Below are 15,514 nucleotides of genomic sequence, written 5' to 3' on the forward strand. Positions count from 1 at the left end.
GTGCCTAGAACGTGTAGCTGTGAAGCTGCTACAGAACTTTAATCTGATGCAATATTGTCTTTCAGGTGCCATGTTTCAGAACAGAGGAAGACAACTGAGAAAGAAGAGCTGAGGAAAGTAACACAGAACCAGATACAGGCTAATTGGGGGAAAAACAATTAACCTGTCTCTGAGGTGACTAAAGGGGAATAATGGTGATTTTGCGCCGGGCTCGGCCGCCTGCTTCCGCCCCAACCAGCAATGAATCTTGACTCGCTCTCGCTGGCCTTGTCTCAAATCAGCTACCTGGTGGACAATTTAACCAAGAAAAACTACCGAGCCAGCCAGCAGGAAATACAGCATGTAAGTAAAGCATCATGAATGCTGCAAGAGAAATTTTGGGAAGAAAAGATTCCATTGTCCAGTGGAGTTTCTCGTCCTGCCCGGATTGTGCTCGCGGTGCTCTTGTGTGCAGCACTGCCTGTGGTTTTCTGTGGGGTTCAGAATCGCAGCTCACGACTGATATTCCTGGTGGTTTCATCTCTCAGGTCGTGGAATATGGCAGCTCGGAGCCAAGAGTGATACTAACTTTGCAGTTTAACATTAGGAGTAACTGCTTCTCTTGGAGTGTGGTATGCAAAGGTTTCCCAGCTCCTCCAGGTTAAATCTTTCCACTTCTGGAGGTTCTGAGAGGGAGGAGAAAAGACATTTACTCTCATGAATACCTGGTGACTTCCAGCTGAATGCTTTCACTCACCTCAGATTAAGCTTTTTGCTCCTCACCTTGTACAATGAGGTGTGGCTTGGTGGTGAAACCAAGCTGGCTTTTTTTAATTGGCTCTGGGTTTTCAGAAGGCAGGTGTAGTAACTGTAGACTGAAACCCAAATATCTGAGATCTGGGCATGAATTCTGGTTTTACTGACCCTTTTAAAAATAGCTCTGAGGAGTAGGATGGGCTGAGAAGCCTTATCCACAGAGGAGTACTTACGAGGAAGTGAATGTTACTGAGCCAGTTTTAGAAACTGGTTTAGTTCAGTTCCCAGCAGACAGCTGGGCCAGTTCAATTGTATTTTTTTTTTTACCCTAGTGCTGTCCTGCAGTGTTTTGAATCAGATTAGGAGGCCAGAGGGCTTCAGCAGAGTGAGTTTCTGGTAACAGCTGACTTCCTTAGAAGTTCATTCATTACTTATCTTGAGGTGAAAGGGGGTGATTTCACCAGTGCTCACTGCTTAGAGTCATCTTGTAAGCTGTGGAGGAGAAAAATCTCATGCAACTTCTGTAAAGTTCCCACATGTTTTTGCAATTCTGGTACTTGGAGGGGCTGCATCTGAGATGGTGCTGCCCTTCCAATCACTATTCCTTTCAACAGGTGACTTTTGTAGCGAGGTGTGACTCTGGTGTCACCTGCAGATCTGGCATGAACACTGATGTGCAGGATAATAAACGTTTCTTTGGTTTGGAAGAAGATACAGTTGATCTGCTGTTCAGTTGGAATATAGATCTTTAAAACTGGGACAGGTTGTTCCTTATCCTTCACAGCAGGCCTCCTGGACTCGCTGTGTTGAGACACTGCACACCAGTCTCTGCAAATACCTGTTTCATGTATGCTTGGTTACAAGACAGATCTCACATTTCAAGACTAAATTCCTAAAAACTCCATGATCTCTTGTCTTGGGATTTTTAACTTCCTGGTATAACTTCACTTCTGTGGTTGCTAGTCCAGTTTTTCTGTAGATGGTTGCAGAGCTGATATGCTCGTGCTCTAATTCTTTGTCTCTGCACACTGTGCCGTGTAAATTTTTGGCATGATTCGCTCAATTTTACAAAGTTTATATCTAAGTGTACAGAGTTATGTGGAAAACCACAGTTGGAGCTTGTCACAACTGACCAAGATGCTACGTGTGTTTAGTGGGAAAGCTTGAAGAACTTAGTTTCTGCTTAAGCATGCTTTCAGTAGCCATGTAATGTATGTGATGCTTTAAGACTGCTTTAAAAAATAGAGCATGTGTTAGAAAAACATTTTATGCATTTTTCAGACAAATTTTAAGGAATAGCTTCCTCAAAAATAAGTTTTTGTGGTCTCCTCTTCCTGAGTTAGTGGTAAAAGTCTGGTTGGAGAGGAGGGAAGGGCTTTGTGGACAGATTCATCTAGGAAGACAACTCTTTTTTTTTTTGATCTGACCCTGTGTTCACTTTAACAAAACCCAATTTACCTCCATGTGATAATCCAAGTGTGTGGGGGTCAAACTTTATCCTGGATCACCGACCAGTTGAGGTCGGAAGGGATGTCTGGAAGTGTGATGGTTTAGCCCTGGCTGGAGGCCAGGTGCCCACCAAAGTCAGTCTATAACTCCTCCTTAGTTGGACAGGGGAGAAAATATATATTAAGAGGCTCAGGAGTCAAAATAAGGACAGGGAGAGATCATTCTGTCATCAATGACATGGGCAAAACAGACTCAACACAGTGAAGAAGAGAGAAACTACTCTACTTTATTACACTACACTACAAAGAACAGTGAAAAACCAGAGTTGGGAGCATGACCAGATCTTAAAACAAACACAACCAGGTCTTAAAACACTTTTCCCTCACCATTCCCTTCTTAGCAGACTTTAGTCAGGATCTTGCTCCCTTCTTCCCCCTGCTCACAGCACAGGGGGACACAGGGACTGGGAGATGGGGGCTTTGGTCAGTCCTTTGCAATTTAGTTTCCCTCTTGGCCAGGGGGTGGGGGGAGACATTCATTCCCCACCCTCCCCCTGCTGCACTGTGGGGTCTCACCCACAGGAGACAGTCCTCCACGAACTTTTCCAATGTGAATCCTTTCCCACAGGGCTTTATCTCTCTATCACAGTGTCTCTCAGTCCCAGTCCTCCACAGGATTCCAAGCCTCCCCCAGCAAACCTGTTCCGACACAAAACTCTCACTCATCTCTGTCTCTGATTCTGCTCATGGCTGCAAGTGCTGACAGGGGCTTGTTCTAACGTAGGGTCACAGTGTCTTCTCTATGTCTCCACCTGCTCCATCCAGCCTGGAGCCCCTCCACGGGCTGCAGGTGGGGTCTGGGCCTTTTCCATGGGTTTCTCCATGGGCTGCAGGGGCATCTTTCTCTCTGGCCTTGGTGTCTGCACAGCTTGTTACGTCTTCTCTCTCCCTTCTCTGGTGGCAAAATTCAGCTGCTTCTGGGTTGTTTTCTCCTCTATGTGATTCTCAGAGGCGCTTCACTATCTCTCAGGCTGCGACTTTGGCCTTGAATTGCTCATTGTTTATAGTTTAGGCTGGCAGAAAACTCTAACTGCTGCTTAAAGAAACCATCTCAGCAGCACAGCCTCACAAAGCTGCCACAGGAAGTCACCCGGTCCAACCTCCTGCTCCAGCAGGGTCACCCAGCACTGCTTGCCCAGGAAGGAATGGCCAGACAGCTTTTGAGAGCCTTTATGGATGGAGACTCCACAGCCTCTCTGGGCAGCCTCTGCCAGTGCTTGAGCACCCTCACAGTAAACCAAAAATCAGTCTTTATAGTTTATTTCATGATGGACTACACTTGTAATTGTGAAGGTCGCCCTTACAAAGGTTTTGTTTAGCTCTTCCTACAAGAAAGCTACTGATTATAATTCCCTGTTTTCCTGCAGAAGCTTTTATGTGAGTGTAGTTGGAAGATGCTGCACTGAATTTGAATCCTTCTCTTCCCCATATGTCAAACTTTCAAATTATTAATGTTGTGAAATTACTTTTATGCAAGGGAACAAGGTGTTTCTGATGCAGGGAGGTTGCAGTGGTGGCTTTGGTATATCCAGTTTTCTTCTGTATCCATCTGCTTTGATGAACTCATCTCAGTCATGGCACCAGATAGCTCCCTAAGAGCTTGATCCAGCTTCATGCCAGTCTTGTTACCACAGCTAAACCTGTGTTTAGTTGGGACTGCCAAAGCAGATCACCTGTTTCCTGCAGCCTGAGTTAACTCATACAGCTTGTTAATCAGTTCAGTTTTGCTGCCTTGACAGCCACTGGAATAAGCAGGCTGTGGAGGGAAGGGTAGTGACAGGTAATGGTAGAAGAATTGAGATGAGAACCATCAGAAACAGGAGAGCTGGAGTGAACACAGCCAGAAGCGTTGCTGTTTGGCTTTGCACAACGAAGCTACTGGCAAACAAGGGTTTTTAGGACAAGGTGAAGTGGTGGGCTTGTTGGAGACAGTGAGAACAGAGCTGCTGGTTTGCACTGGCATGTGTCTGTCCTGCAGCCAGAAAGAGGGAAAACTTTGCCAGTAGGTGAGGGTTGGATTTGATGTTAGTTGCTATTGTTTGGGCGAAAGAAGCAAGCTACTGGTGAAGTGACTTTAGATTTCTGCTGGTCTGAATTGTATTAAAAACAACTAACCCTGTCCAGTTAGGTGAGGCTTGCAGGAGTGAGTAAATGCTGGAACAACAAGCTCAGGAGCTGTTTTATAGCCAGATGATGTGGAATGCGAACAAAAGTGTAATGGTGGTGGTAAGGTGTAGGAATGAGGGATAGGTGTTGTGAATTAACAAATGCTGATCCTCTATTTATGACTGAGGTGCATAGTTCAGTTGAATGAGCTCTAATGACAGGGGAAAGATGTGGTAAAAGGTCTCAGCTGCAGGCATTCAGCGTGTAGTACTTGATTTTTAAAGCTCACTAATGAGGGAATTGAAGCTGAACTTCCTTTAGATGGCAGGAAGCACTCCCTGTTTGGCATTCCCTTTGTCTTAAAAGGTGGTGGAGTAATGACAGCCAGGTCATGACCTGAAGATGAGGTAGAAGCTGCCTGCAGGATCATTGAAGGTGCTTTTTGGTGGCTGTCTCTGGGATAAGTTCCCTCAGCATGATGTCCCAAGGCTGTTGTCTTGTGGAGTTAAGCACTGTAGCTGTTGGAAGAAATGGGGACAAGTAAGGCCATGATGTGGTGGTTTCTGGGCTGCTTTGATGGCAGGAGCTGACTGCTTGGTGACTTAAAAACACTTTATTATTTAGCTTTGTAAGAATACTGCTAAATGTAGTGTTTAAAAATAGTACAAAATGTTTGACTTCTGTGTCACTGACTTGTCTAAATTCTTTTTTTAATCTCTTAGTTGATACTTTTCACTTGCAGATAGGGTTAGTGCCTTGGTTTCTAGGTTACCAGTTAAAAAGGAACATGGTCAGCAGCTTTGATAAAACTGTAGATCACTTAACTGCTTCTGTGTCCACAGTCCTGTACTCAGGTCTTGCTCTGTAATGACTCTTGGCTACCAAGTTGTTCTCTTGACTTGTTTTTTCCCCCCAGATTGTGAACAGGCACGGTCCCGAGGCAGACAGGCATTTACTACGCTGTCTATTCTCGCACGTGGATTTCAGTGGCGATGGTAAAAGCAGTGGCAAAGATTTCCATCAGGTAAAGTTTGCACCATCTGCTTTTGAGTTTTGGCTGTTACAGTTCTGCAATAGGATTTGATCCCTTTTAAGCCCAAAGGTGGTGAGAGGCAGTGGCCTCAAGCAGAGTTTCCTGGTGTGGGGCCTTTCAGTTGCAAGCACCTTTTGCCAGTTGTCAAGTCAGAAGACAATAAATTGTTGATACCTGACTCATTCAGTCTGTTGATCTGGAAAAACAAATAGCTGCAGTACAAATGGCTCTTTCTGTGCAACGCTGTGCTCTGCTTTGAAAGCCAGTCTTTGTCCAGATCTTCTGACTGGCGCTTCTAGTGCTGGCTGTGGCTGTTCTCAGGGGTGTTTTCATCCTTGGGCAAGGCCCCCTTTGACACAGACTTTTTAGCTCATAAACAGGAATCAAATATTCTTAGACTGTTTATTTTGCAGTGTGTGAGGATGCTGATGGAAAATGAAATGTTGCACACATGATCACCTTCTCAGGCTTAAAAGCAAAGAAACAAATGTAAACCTGAAGAAAACTTGACCGAAAGGAAACAATTTAACACTTACAAGACTTAAGCACTTAATCTTTGGCTAGTTTAATCACACACTGTGAGCTCTAGAAGGTCAGGTTTATTGTCCTGTTACAAAGCAATGAGTGTTCAAGTTACCTTGTTCTTTTCAGACTCAATTTCTGATCCAGGAGTGTGCGTCGCTGATTACAAAACCAAACTTCATCTCGACGCTGTCCTACGCCATTGACAATCCGTTGCACTATCAGAAGGTTTGTATGCTGCTTGAGGGGCATCCCCATGTCAGAAACCCCTCCTGGGTTTTCCTTTTGCTTTTCCTGGGGGGTTTTAATGGCTAAGAATGACTGTACCAAAGTGTTCAAAACCTGAGCTTGCCCAGAAGTTGGGAGGGTGGTGGTTTGTTTTTGTTAAGATGAGCAAGTTATTTGATTACTTGTAGCAGCAGCAAGCTAATTTTAAAGCTTAATCTAACATTAGTACTTTAAGGCTTCTTTGTAGCAGTTAGAACCAAAATCAGTGTTCCTGCTTCTTTCACTATAAAAGTCACCATGGGGCTTTACTAGTGGGATATACAGAGGAAACGTTAGTTAGGATGTATCAAGAAATAGTTCCAGAGGTGTTTACATGACACACAAGGTTTGTGTTAACCTAGAGTAGAATAGTTATTAATATTCCAGAACAAATGGTCTCTATAGAGAGCCTGCCACATCACGAATGAGACCAATCCCTAACAGCTTTCATTCCACTCTTCTTACCTGTTTCAGAGTCTAAAGCCTTCACCCCATTTATTTGCCCAATTGAGTAAAGTCATCAAATTAAGTAAAGTTCAAGAGGTACGTGACCGTTTATTTCATAACTGTTCTTGTGTGTTTTGGCTAAGCTCATTGAAAAGGATGATGCCCCCTTACTATGATGTTTGGTCTTGTTTGTAGGTGATTTTTGGTCTTGCTTTACTGAACTCTTTCAGCTCAGATCTACGAGGTTTTGGTAAGTGGAACTTCTGAAGTGCCACAGCAGGGACAACTTTAGTCTTTTCAAGGCACGGACTGTGTGGGTGGATAGATGTATACCTGTGTGACTGGGTAGTGCAAGACCTTGCAGTCAGGGGTGCTGTTGATATCTTAACACCATTTTGGGGGGGGCAATATACGGCACAGTCATCTTGTCTTAATAGGAACTTGAAGGTCCCTTCCACAAATTATTTTCTAGGTAATGAATCAGGTTGAGGTACTGTGATGTGTGACCTTTTAGTTATCCATTAATGTTTGAGCTCTGAGGTATGGATTAGAAGTCTTCTATGTAAATCTGAGCCATTGTGCCTTGTGTAAATGCTCAGATTAAGAGAATGATACCTAGTGAAAAAGAGTTTCTGTATTAAAAAGCAGGTTTGGGTTTTGACTCTGACCTCTTTTGTTTTCAAAAGCTGCCCAGTTTATCAAACAGAAACTCCCAGATCTTTTGCGCTCTTACATTGACGCGGACGTCAGTGGAAATCAAGAAGGTGGCTTCCAAGATATTGCAATAGAGGTCCTGCACCTTCTCCTCTCCCATCTCCTTTTTGGGCAGAAGGGAGCCTTTGGGGTAGGACAGGAACAGATTGACGCTTTCCTCAAAACATTACGTAGAGGTAAGTGTGGTGTTCAGGCAACCCTGGGGAAATGCTAACTTGAAAATGGGCTTTTGCAGCTTCCTGTCAGAGCAGACTGCTGAAGCAGTGGGGAGCTTGGGGAGGCAAAGTTCAGGAACCTTTCATAGTCTTTGATTGATTTAAACTACTAGCTCACAGTAAACTACCACAGTCCTTGTGTGATGACAAGTGACATTACTGATGTGGTAGTAGCTTACTTTCCAAAACAAAAGTGTTTGCTCTGAACCTGTTTGCTGTAAGGAAGATTTGGACTCTGGAGACTAGCAATTTAACTTGATGTACTCCTTGTTTCCACACAGACCTAGAGGAGGCCTTTTGTAATTCCGTAGTGCATACTTGCTTTAATGAAGATCAGTGTGTTTAGCTCCCACATTTCCCCTCTCCTTGCTTTGGGAAATTGGAAACCCCTCTCCAAATGGCCTCAAAGGGTCTGTAAATACTACACACATCACCTTAAGGAAACTATGCTCTCAGGAAGACCCACCCTGAGGTGTATGCTGCTTTCTGCTGTGAGCAGGACTCCTGTCCTTACATCCCATCCTCTCATCCCTGTGTCCCTCTTAATTCCCTGGAAGGCAGAAGGGAGTGTTCTCTCTTCCAGTGCCCAGGTGCCTGGATTAGATTTGCAAGACTTCTTGGACTTACACTCTTTTGTATCCTGATACTTCCTGATTTGGAGGAGACACTGTTGCTTTACCCTTGTATTGTTTCCTGCTCTGTGCTTTTTTTGGATGGCTGCTGTTACTGACAATCTAGTTCTAACCTTAACCACCAGCACAGCTGTCTTCCCTTTTGGGCAGCTGTGGGGAGCTTAATCTGTTGGACATCTTGGTTCTCTAGGAATACCTAAGTACCACTGGGGAACTGGGAGGTGGGATGGTGGGATGTTGCATGAGTATGCCTTCTTCATTTCTGCAGCAGCTGGGAAGCTTCAGCACAGCAGTCGAGTTCTTTTGAGTAGTCACTTGCATGCAACTGGTGTTCAGGGATTTCTGACACTTTTTTTGTTGCCATTGCCTTTAGATTTCCCCCAGGAACGTTGCCCTGTGGTGCTTGCACCACTTCTATACCCTGAAAAACGGGACATTCTAATGGACAGGATCCTGCCTGATTCTGGAGGGATAGCTAAAACCATGATGGAGAGTTCTCTGGCAGATTTCATGCAGGAAGTTGGCTATGGCTTTTGTACAAGGTTTGTGGGGAAAATGTTATTTTTGAGCATCTTGGGTCGTGGGGGGTTTTGTTTCTTGAGGCAAAAGGTAAAGAACAGTTCAAGTACTAAAATAACTAGAACCTTATCAAGTATTCTAAGGTAATTTGTTTGAATTCCTGGTTTATATTTTGGTTTCATATGTATAGCATGTCTGTTGAGATTGTGTGAGGATTTCATCACTGTTAAAGGTATTCAAATTCCTTGTGAAGGTTTTATAAGGCTTTTCAGTAAAAACCAGCTAGGTAGGCATAAATTCCAGCTAAATCCCACTAGATCTGCAGAAGAACTTAGCTCTTGTGACATTCCTGCTAGCTGGTTGCCCACATGAAGAACTGAAGGCGATAGCTTTACTTTGAGAGCTGGCCAGCAGCAGCTCTCTGTTTATATCTGCTTTTGATCGATGTGGTACACAGCGAGATTGAGATTATTTGTAGCTGTAGAATCTAATTACAGTGGTGAATTACTGGCAATAAAGCAGAGTGTCTTGACAGCTGCATCGGGTTTTGCCTGCTTAGGCAGAGAGCTGTGTGGCATGAGCAGGAGTAGCAGCACCGTGCTGCATCATGTGGGGGCTACTTCTTACTCACATGTGAATTGGAATAGTTACCAGGAAAGGGAATGGAGAAAGTAGGCTTTATTCAGAAGCTGTTTGTAGGAGAGGGAATTAGAATATGTTAAAAGTTTTTATTTCCTGCTGTGTATCTATTGGCCAAATCAGCTTAATTTTTGAATGCTGTTTTTATGGATTTAGGGCAGTGCTCTAATACTGATTGTGATAACCGGAGCCTGCAAGTGCTGGTTTTGGAGGGGCCTTAGTCTTAGCCCTCAGTAAGAAATGTATATTTTTTAAAGGAACAGTCACTGAAGTATAAGCTAAGAGATGGAAATGATTCTGTATTTTATTGACTGCATTGGGCAGGTGAGCAAATCTCAGTAACATAAGTTTCTGTTTATAAACAGTGAAGTAAGGAAACACAGTGTAAGTGTGTTGGAAGACACTGAAAACTACTTCCTTTGTTAATGTGTGCCTGTTAATAAAACACTCTTCATCTGCACTGTCCTGCTTTTATTCACCAGTCTTGTATTGGTCTGTCTTACGTTGAAACCTGCTTTAATATGAAGGTGTCTCTGTCCTGTTGCCTCCTAGTGTCGAAGAATGTCGCAACATAATCATGCAGTTTGGTGTTCGGGAAGTCACGGCTGCCCAGGTTGCCAGAGTTCTGGGGATGATGGCTCGAACTCATTCGGGGTTGACGGACGGGATTCCATTGCAAGTGAGTGGCCTGCTGGGGTGATCAGAAAGAGGAGATTAAATGCAAGCCACCTAGTAACCCTAAAAATTGCTATTGTTATTCAACACTTAAACTTCTGACTATTCTGCCCTGGAAGTCTGTAATGCATTCTTGAATGAAAGCTGCTCAGAAATAAGCAACTGGTGTCACTACTGGTCTGAACTTCTTGCCTTCATAGAGCAGGGTGTTCTACCACTAGTGTTCTTGAGTCTGATTTATATTTAACTAGTATTTGATGGAGTGTCTTTAACTTGCAGTCTATTTCGGCTCCTGGCAGTGGGATTTGGAGTGATGGGAAAGATAAAAGTGATGGAGCACAGTCCCATACCTGGAATGTGGAGGTCTTAATTGATGTTCTTAAAGAGCTGGTAAGTTTTGTGATCATCTTGGTCTTTTGTGTGGACTATCTGAAAGAAGGGCATGGCTTGGTGTGAATCTAAAGGTTTTCAAGCTCCTAGCAGCCTGAATGACTTTGAATCTTGTTAATGTGATTGTGATGCTGTGCTTGAATGATTGTTGCTTTGTTTTTCTTGAACAAGGATATTTTGAGGAATTGTGGGAAATAAGATCTGCTCACCTGGGCAATTTGGGTGCAGCTTGAGATTTATTCCACACTGCTCCCATGTACTCCAGTGTGTGTTCTCCCAGGGGTTTTGTGTTGGAAAGACTGTGTTTCTGACAGTGGAAGGAGTATGTGTCGGGCACCTTGTTTTGAGAAGCATCTTGCTGTGGGTGTTAATGTTGAAAATGAAACAAAATATCTTTGTAGCTACTTACTCCAGACTCTGAATGCTGTTTCTGTATGATGAGCTTCAGCAACAGGGAAGTTTGTTCTTCCACTTTATAAGCAGTGATTTTTTTTTAATTAATAATGAAACATGAGTACCTTGAATTGGGGGATTTTTTTTTTACCCCCCTGTATATTCCCTCTAATCCAGGCAGAAGTCACTGTTTTGTTTAGCTTTTATTTTAAACCTTGGAACATAGAAGAAACTTTGTCTTTGGTGCTCACCTGTCTCTGAAAGTAATGCTCCATGTTCCATAGCTCCTTCTAAGCTCTTTCTGGAGCACCCTTACAGCTTCACCCCACTGCTGAAATTCCAGCAGGTGGTTTTAAGTGCTGATGCTGTGTGTCCTTAAAAAGGAAAATCAAGTTGTGCTTGCCAGTAGGTCAGACCTTTTGACCTCTCTTAAAGAGCACATAGAAGCCTAGAAAATGGATGAGCTAGTACTTTAAGGAGAAAACTGTTGTGGTTTGGGGGATTTTTAAGGCTTGTTGATGAAATGTTTGGAAGGGAAGGTGCCTGGGGAAGTACAATCTCACAGGCTAGTTTCAGTCATCCCCTTGCAACTAGTTCTCACAGTGGCCTAAACTATACCCTTCTAAAAACACAAACCCCGTGATTTCAACTGGAGGTCGGGTGGGTGTTAAGCTGGACAAACTGATGAAGGAGAGTTCTTAGGAGGCAGTGCTGGAGACTTGTAATTGTAATGCTGACTGTTCTCATTTGGTTTTGGGGTTGCAGAATCCTAGCCTGGACTTCAAAGTAGTAACCTATGAGTTGGACCACCCGGGATTCCAGATTCGCGACAGCAAAGGCCTGCATATTGTAGTGTTTGGCATCCAGAGAGGGCTGGGCATGGAAGTGTTCCCTGTGAATGCCATATACAGACCTTGGAAGCACGCAGAGGGCCAGGTAGGCTTACCAGTGTTTCTGCTCTATCTTTACAACTCTCCTGAAGTTCCTGGATTTTTTGAATGGCCAAGGTGGATGGGTAACACAAATTTTTACACAAGCTACAGTTGAGAACTCGGTCTCAGAGACATTACTGAAGTACAGCCTGTTAATTGCACGGTGTCTGTGTTGTTTAGGAGGAGATGGTCACTTGCTCTATGCGTGTGACAACACCTTTGGTATTAGCAGAGTTCTGATGTGTAGGACTGTTACTGCATGGTTGTGCTCTGGAGTCTTTACCTAGAGCTCTGTCTGCAGAAGGCAGCTTTGCACGGAGGTGCCCTCAGAGCACCTTCAGAGCTCCTGGGAGAAGTGTGCAGTGCAGCCTTACGTAAAACACATTGTGAAGCCTTGAAAAATTAATTGTCTCTTAAGCTACATCACTGAATCAGTTGCTGGGAAGTCTTGGCTCATTCATACTGCTTTGATTTGTGTTGTTCTGAGAAGTCTGAGTTGACAAAGCGGAAGGAACCTGAAACACTATAAATATCTAAACTATATTTTGATGTCTCTTATTCCAGCTCTCCTTCATCCAACATTCCCTCATAAACCCTGACATCTTCTGTTTTGCTGACTACCCCTGTCATGCTGTTGCCACAGACATCCTGAAAGCACCACCAGAGGATGACAATCGGGAAATCGCTACATGGTAAAGCTGCTCTCGACTGCTTTTCAGGCCTAGAGTAAGACTGTTGCCCGGTCTGTATTCATGCAACCAGGTTTATTTGTGGCTGTGTGTGTATCCCAGTAGAGCAGCCATTAATACTTGTTCTGTTCTTGATTGGTGAAAGTTAACAGAACTTCCTATGCTCTTCTGTTCTTGCTTTTATTGGAGTCTTCTGGTAGTCTGGGGAATTTCTGCTAATGTATTTTGGCAGCTATGGTGAGTGGAGAGAAGGGGATGGAGGAGATAGGAATTAAATCTTTTTTTCTTAAGGATGATGCCACAGAAACTCACTGTACTTGTATGAAAAGACCTGGGATTTGAATAGCAAATGTGTATAGCTGTTGCTGAGTTCTTGTATGAAGCTTTGGCTTTCTGAGCTGCCCTTTACACCCCTTCTTTTGATACAGGTGCTTTCAGTGAAGGAATTTGCTGCTCTTTCCATTGTATGGGGCAAAATAGGGCATTGGAGAAAGTGTGTGTCTCAAGCTAAACTCAAGTGACCCAACTCAAGCTGCAATGTTTTTCAAATCAGCTTTCAGTTTTCCCTCATCCCTAGCAGAATCATGAAAAAAGGGAGGGTTTTGCTGATTTAAGAATCCTGGGATGCCGTAAGCTAACTGCTTTGTAACTGTGGGGGGGGCTTGTCTCTTTGTGTCTTTTCCCATTCGTTAGGAAGAGCCTGGATTTGATTGAATCTCTGCTGAGACTGGCAGAAGTGGGGCAGTACGAGCAGGTGAAGCAGCTCTTCAGTTTTCCCATCAAGCATTGCCCAGATATGTTGGTATTGGCCTTATTGCAGATCAACACCTCCTGGCACACCTTGCGCCACGAACTCATCTCCACCCTCATGCCAATTTTCCTCGGCAACCATCCCAACTCTGCCATCATTTTGCACTATGCATGGCATGGACAGGTAAGTGTTCTCACTGGAGTGTGCCTGTAGTTTGTTCATGTAACTGAAAGCTTGTTAAATGAGGCAAACAGAACAGCAATGCTACTTGTGGTTTATGAACTGGGTGATTTTTTGAACCCAGGAGGTAAATTATCAGTGAGTTTATGCAAGGTACAAGTCGTCTCCTCCCTGTCTTGAAGCAAACTGTTGTGATAGGATTTGTCTTTTGGGAAATAACATTCAGAACAAAGAAATAATGTTCACTGAGAAAATACTTCTGGAAAAGTTGAGACTGAACTTAATTTTGACTTTTTTTAAACCTTTCAGTTTTAACCAGCATTTAAAAAAACCCAACCAAAACCCCAAAGGGACACAGAAAACCCCATAACAGCAACATCACCCTCCAACTCTCAACCTGACTTATTTAAAGTGTAGAAACTTGAAGCAGCAAGAGGCCAGGAAGTTTACATGGAGATAATCTCCACTGTAATTGCTGTAAGTGGGAGGCTATTCTATGTATAAAGAAACTACTTGTACCAGAGACTTTCAGAGTCTAGGGTGTGTATTCAAAAAGCCATTTCTGTACAGTTGAGGAGAATTAGGCCTGTGCAGTGGTAGGAAAGTGGTGAGGACATGCATACTTCCCTGGAGTTGTAGCTCCTGGATAGTTTAGTATTGCATTGGCAAGATCCCAACTCAGAATCGAAGTTCTGAAGTGAATACATTTGCATGTTGAGCTTTAGGGGTAAAATGTGCTACTCAGTGCTCACATTGTGGATGGCTTTCCTAGAGGCACAAAGTGCAATCACCATTTCATTCTCCTTAGGGTCAGTCTCCTTCGATTCGTCAGCTTATCATGCATGCAATGGCAGAATGGTACATGAGAGGGGAACAGTATGACCAGGCAAAACTGTCACGTATTCTTGATGTGGCACAAGACTTGAAGGTGAGTTCTGCAAAACGCTGCTGCTGTTTTCTGTCTGGTGTCTTACACGGGCTCGCTCTTCTTTTGATAAAGGCCAAGCTTAGGATGTGACTGATTTAGTAAGGATTTCTTTGTTAATGCATGTCTGAATTCAGTTGCTGCTGCTGTGCCTCATGTTAAAAACAAGAACCAAAACCAGCCTCCATTCATGTGACTGAGTGCTCTTCAGCTGAGTTGTGTTACCTTGACTGTAGATGCTTTCTAGCTTGTCCAGTTGGAAACCCAAGGGTTTTACTGGGGGTGTGCAGTAGAGCTGGTTACTGTGGCTTAGCTGCCAGGTAACTTGGGAAGTGGTGCTGTAGGACTGCTCAGTACATGAATGTACTGTAAATCCAGGAAGAGCTTCCACTTTTAACCTTGAATATCATCAAAACATGAATGTAGAGAATACATTTCAGACAGCTGTGTGAATGTGGCACTGCTCAGCTCAATGACACAGGGATTTCTTCACAATATTAGTTTTCAGTTGTTTGCACCTATGCAAAAAGGCTGTTGCAACTGGCTTCTTTGAGGCCTCCATCACTTCCTAGAATGAGGTGCATAATAACTGGGTGTCTCACAGTGTTAAAAGCACCAGCTGTTGCTTCAGGCTAGTTTTGTTGTAGCAATTATGTGTTCAAAGATGAACACTTGGAGCCAGATGCATTCAAAGTGGCTCTGAAGGGCTAAAGGTCTGTTTCCAGGGAGACACTGGGCTCTTCTGATTCATTTTGTTGCAATATGAATTAAGTTGCTCTTGGCTGCTTGCTGGTGGGTTTTCACATAGAGAAATGTCAAACTAAGCACAGGGTCACTTCAGAGGAGGGTAGTGCCTTGCATTTGAAGGAGAGCTGCTCCTTATGTGTCTCACCAGCGAGCTCTATGTAGCAATTGTTGTGTTGACAAAGCGTAGCAGCACGTGATAGCAAGACTTACTTATGAGAAAGTATATGGGGATTAGCAAGGAAAGAAAGGAGAAAAAGGGTATCCTTCTGTCTTCACTAGTAGTCTTCTGATTTTTTTTTTTTCTTTAGGCCTTGTCAATGCTGCTAAATGGTACTCCATTTGCCTTTGTTATTGACCTTGCTGCACTTGCCTCTCGACGGGAATACCTCAAACTTGACAAATGGCTCACAGATAAAATTCGGGAGCATGGGGTAAAGCAGGATTTTCCTTCTCTTTTACTTCTGCACTCTTATCAGTGACTACCTTAAGTCACTT

At 43.7% G+C, this 15,514-nt stretch overlaps 1 protein-coding gene across 5 annotated transcripts in view; it reads left to right on the forward strand.

Annotated features, from left to right (window-relative positions):
• Nucleotides 1–240: 240 nt before the first annotated feature.
• CNOT1 (CCR4-NOT transcription complex subunit 1) overlaps nucleotides 241–15,514 on the forward strand; it is a gene marked incomplete at its 5' end in the record, with an annotated part of 50,339 nt that continues 35,065 nt past the window's right edge. For all 5 annotated transcript variants that reach the window (XM_084269963.1, XM_084269964.1, XM_084269961.1 and 2 more), the window contains 14 exons: nucleotides 241–342; nucleotides 5,266–5,373; nucleotides 6,034–6,132; nucleotides 6,646–6,714; nucleotides 6,814–6,868; nucleotides 7,305–7,508; nucleotides 8,553–8,721; nucleotides 9,890–10,016; nucleotides 10,292–10,402; nucleotides 11,561–11,731; nucleotides 12,292–12,419; nucleotides 13,110–13,350; nucleotides 14,156–14,275; nucleotides 15,328–15,450. In XM_084269963.1, coding sequence (XP_084126089.1) covers nucleotides 241–342; nucleotides 5,266–5,373; nucleotides 6,034–6,132; nucleotides 6,646–6,714; nucleotides 6,814–6,868; nucleotides 7,305–7,508; nucleotides 8,553–8,721; nucleotides 9,890–10,016; nucleotides 10,292–10,402; nucleotides 11,561–11,731; nucleotides 12,292–12,419; nucleotides 13,110–13,350; nucleotides 14,156–14,275; nucleotides 15,328–15,450 — 1,827 coding nt within the window. The remainder of the gene's footprint in view (nucleotides 343–5,265; nucleotides 5,374–6,033; nucleotides 6,133–6,645; nucleotides 6,715–6,813; nucleotides 6,869–7,304; nucleotides 7,509–8,552; nucleotides 8,722–9,889; nucleotides 10,017–10,291; nucleotides 10,403–11,560; nucleotides 11,732–12,291; nucleotides 12,420–13,109; nucleotides 13,351–14,155; nucleotides 14,276–15,327; nucleotides 15,451–15,514) is intronic.

Source organism: Gallinula chloropus (genome assembly GCF_964237585.1).
Source record: "Gallinula chloropus genome assembly, chromosome: 13".
NCBI lineage: Eukaryota > Metazoa > Chordata > Aves > Gruiformes > Rallidae > Gallinula > Gallinula chloropus.